The 4286-nt window shown below is 35.5% G+C and overlaps 1 protein-coding gene across 1 annotated transcript in view; it reads left to right on the top strand.

Annotated features, from left to right (window-relative positions):
- LOC107729283 (frizzled-3-like) overlaps positions 1-4286 on the top strand; it is a 35290-nt gene continuing 31004 nt past the window's right edge. Inside the window, exons 1-2 of the mRNA XM_016539748.1 lie at positions 1-34; positions 1442-1976. Of these exons, the coding sequence (XP_016395234.1) occupies positions 1527-1976 (450 nt within the window). The 5' untranslated portion in view covers positions 1-34; positions 1442-1526. The remainder of the gene's footprint in view (positions 35-1441; positions 1977-4286) is intronic.

Raw genomic sequence — 4286 nt, 5'->3', positions numbered from 1 at the left:
AGAGAGAAAACCAGAGGAGCTCTGCCACAGAAAGGTAAAGTTCTACTTGCATAATATTGCACGCACCGTTCACAAGTTTTAACCCACATAAATGTGTTTTTATCCTTTTTTTCATATAACCATACATATGGTCTGCTATCCATGTCTGGAATTGCGTGTTGAATAATGTTCAGACATGAGGAGCCCCATCATATGTGTTACATTGCTGACATTGCAGTCCTGCATGTAATATCCGAATATTCGGAATATTTGATATGTGTAATGCAATGCAAGGTGCGCGTAGGTGTGCTACACCCTATAATGAAATCAATATATATAATCATGTCTATTACTGTGTTTTCGCATTAGACAATTCCTGAAGACTTTATTCAGATTTGAAATGTCTGGTTACTGTGTTTCCTAGCTAGTTGGAGCAGGTTGTGTGCTTGTAGACTCGCACAAACGTGTTGTAAGGGGGATGGGATATGTTTACACTGGCTTCTGTTAATTCAGATTGAACACAATCGGGATTGAGAAGGGCTGAGTGAGGTGATATGTGAAAAATGTATCATATTATTTACTCACTGCCCATATTATAATGACTAATTAATAGTTTATCTCACTGTGTGTGTGTGTGTATTAATCAACATTGGATTCATTTGCGCATTTAAAACAGAAATGCATCAAATATATAATTTGATTTGATGCATATGAATCCAGTGTTGGTTAATTTGTGAAGAAAGGTCATATTTCAGCTTGGTATTAAAAAATCTTAAATTATATTTTGCATAATAAAAATGAAGTATGTACAGTGAGATTTGTTTTTACATTACACTTTTGAAACATTATTTTCATGACAATTAAGCACATTTCTCCCCAGAATTTACAATAACACAAGAAAATCTTGTTCTCATTACAATAATACAGAAATGAAAGTCTGGACGCAATGATTTTTAATCAAATTAAGTAAAACAGATACTACCATAATGTATACATTTGTTTTTTAGAATTTTATTATTATTTAATGCTTTACATATGATATGCACTAATGCATTTTTTTTTTTTTTGGTGCACTAATGCAATTTTCACAATAAATACAATTTTAAGGGGTTTAAAATAGGCTAGATTTTTTCTGTTCAAAATAAAATATCGTTTTTTTTTTTTCTGTTGATCTTGGGGCTAAAATATGACCCGGCATGTTCTTGACAGGTTTTGTGAGGTTCACCTAGATAATGGATTGTTGGTTTTGGTTTACGGCTGTTATAACAGCTGTTTAAATGCTCTTTCCTGCTGCTACAGTAACTGTTTACAAGCTAGGCTTTGCCAGACACAAAACTAATGAAGTTAACCAGTCAAAATAGCTAATTTGTTTATTGCACACTGGCTTCGGATGAGTCTGGTGGTGTCTGTATTTTACAAATACCCTTGTTTTAAACTTGTCTTTTAATATGTGTCGTTACAGGTATCCAGTATCAGTCGTAGCCACATCCTAAATCCATTGATCCGTTGAAGACCACCCTGATCAAAGGCAGATTCTGTAGACTTGTATGAATGTGAGAGGATGCATAAGACTGTCGAAGGGTCTGATCAAAGCGTGCACTGACCCGAGACGCCGGTCAACATCAGGTATCCGTGAGGACCGAACAGGAAGGAGATGGAAGCGGTCGCTCGTAGCGGTATACCTTACACACTGTGGTTTCGGCGTAGAGAATAAACCCTTGTGCTCGCGTTTGGCCTCTCAGTCCTGTCCCGCTGTGTTCTGCCATTCAAGCATGGGGCACATTGTGGATTTAGCTTTAAGAAGGATGTGGCTCTTCGGTGTTCTGTCCCTGTTCACGGGCAGCCTGTGCATCCACATGGATTCGGTGGGCAGTCACAGCATGTTCACCTGCGAGTCGATCGGCCTCCGAATGTGCCAGGATCTTCCCTACAACACCACCTTCATGCCCAACCTCCTCAACCACTACGACCAGCAGACCGCCGCTCTGGCCATGGAGGTAACTGTGCTTTTCCTTCTGTCTTATACTGCTGGGATTTAGAGAAGGTGGCTGGAAAACTAGGTTGCCATGGAGCTGTTTGTCGTGGAAGCTTGTGGTTTGTGGTTGGTGCTTTGATGAGCTTGAATAATTTAGACTGACGGTGGCTCTTGACAAGTGAAATAAGCTTTATTATATATATTTTTTAAATGTGAGAGCTGAAGGATTGTAGGTGCTATTTTTAGGGGTTTGTGCATGTTATTTTAATCTTCAAGTTGTAACATGCTGTTATAAGGTGCTTTTCTTGTGACTACAACTTGATCTTGTCGTATAATCTATATCTGTGGTGGCCAGCTATCTGCTTTTAGTCTCTAAAATAAGTTTAAGCAAGGTTATTGTTGAAAATATGTTAAGGTTTTGAGATGCATTATGCCCCTTTTCCATAACATTTACAGTGTGATTTTGCTGCCTTATAGAAATTGTGTGCATGAACCCAAAAATTCTGACTGTTTATCCGGTTTGGATGTGCAATTCATTTCTTTAATAGTTTTTTCATAATTTTAAAGTTTTAAATATTAAAAATATATTTTTTTAATTATATATATATATATTTTTTTTTTAAATTTATTTTATATTTAGATTCTATATAAAATATATTTATTTTGTATTTAACAGATTTTTATTTACAGTATAACCTATCAAAATTCTTGTTTTGAACGGTTATAGTGGCATTTAATGCTAAAAACATACAAAATTTTTCATTTTCTCTTCTCCCCATTTGTGTAATGCAGAACATGCTTGTTTAGGACTTTCTCATAGTTTTAATGCCTGCCACGGCCATTTTGATGAATCATATCCATATGAAATGCAGTGAGATCATGTTTGCCCTGAGGTCTTTTGCGTGTGTGTAATGGATCTGTTATTCATCAAGAAAATAAATGTAGGTGCTGATATGTCTGTCATCAAGGATAGTAGATATAATCTCCTTTTAATAAAAAGGCTAAAATAATTATAATTAATTATTTAAACTACAAAAAAAAGAGAGAAAATGGCTTGTGGTTTATTTTAAACATTTATTCAACAAACCTGCTACAGATTCAGGTGTGCGAGGTACTATATACTGTGTATGTATGTGTGTGTGTATATATATATATATTTATATAATATTAATTTAAAATGATCACATTGTGAACATTAAAAGGGGAAAATATATTAATATAAATAATATTATATAATGTATGTATACTGAAAAATGTCCTCTTGCTAAATAATTAGACTTGGTTTTATTTAGATATTGATTATATAGATATCAGATGTATAACTTATTAACTGTATTGATATACATTATTTGTTTGTATAATAGCCATCTGTTGTAGAAATATCTAGAGGGAATGTCAAACAGCTCTATAAATCTTCTTGAAACGCCTCTGTGGCATCTCAGGAATGGCTAGTTTGTTGAATGCCGCTTTATTCCATGTGTTGAAGGAACTAATGGTGCCATCTTCTGTTTTTTCCTGGCTCTAACGGCCTCATAATCTGCTGAGAGCTGGAATGGCTGGATTGATTTGAAGCGTAGAGTAATGCGCTTTCTCCCATTGTTTCAGTCAATTAAACACGATGTAGAGCATAAGCGTCCATCTGTGTTCTGAAATCACAACAGAGCAGTTGGTGTCAGTCGCCTGCTGTAGGTCTCGGGGGTCACGTGACCCGGCCGGCCCTGAGGTTCATGGTGGTTCATCTGTCAGGGGTGTACAGTATCCCCTGTGGGTATGTATTACATCACCCCGAGATGCCCTGCTGGTGAACCAGAGCAGAGACCGTAAAAATAACCCTTCCCATACTGCCTCTGTGATGAGCTAGGGTTGCTGGGTAGATGAATCAGTTATCTGATACACTGCTCTGTTGTCTTATAATAGAGGCAATAAAGTGTTTTTAACTATATGTATGTATTTTGTGTAAATGTTAAATTGTTCAAGCATTACTGAAATTATTTTAACTTACACCTTTACAGAATTACTTACAGAATTAATTACACCTTTAATAACATCTGTATTGTTCCCAATATTTTTAATAATATTAATATTATATATTCTTTTGACTAAAAAGTGAAAAAATGTAATATAAAATATGAATATAAATCAAATATTTATTTTAAAACGGATGGTTCCGGTCCTTGATTCTGATTGGTTGAGCCGCGTTCGAAGCTGTTGTAAATTACTCTACAAACATACACCTTTGTTTACGTCTGTGTGTTGCTCGGCAACCACTTTGTTGCAACCACAACTGTTTCTGAGGAACTACATTGTTTGGTGGAAGAATACTGTTTTTATT

Source organism: Sinocyclocheilus rhinocerous, unplaced genomic scaffold (assembly GCF_001515625.1).
Source record: "Sinocyclocheilus rhinocerous isolate Xijiao unplaced genomic scaffold, SAMN03320098_v1.1 scaffold1268, whole genome shotgun sequence".
In the NCBI taxonomy this organism is placed as follows: domain Eukaryota; kingdom Metazoa; phylum Chordata; class Actinopteri; order Cypriniformes; family Cyprinidae; genus Sinocyclocheilus; species Sinocyclocheilus rhinocerous.
The sequence above is the reverse complement of the archived record's forward strand: the minus strand, read 5'-3'. Positions and strand labels throughout refer to the sequence as shown.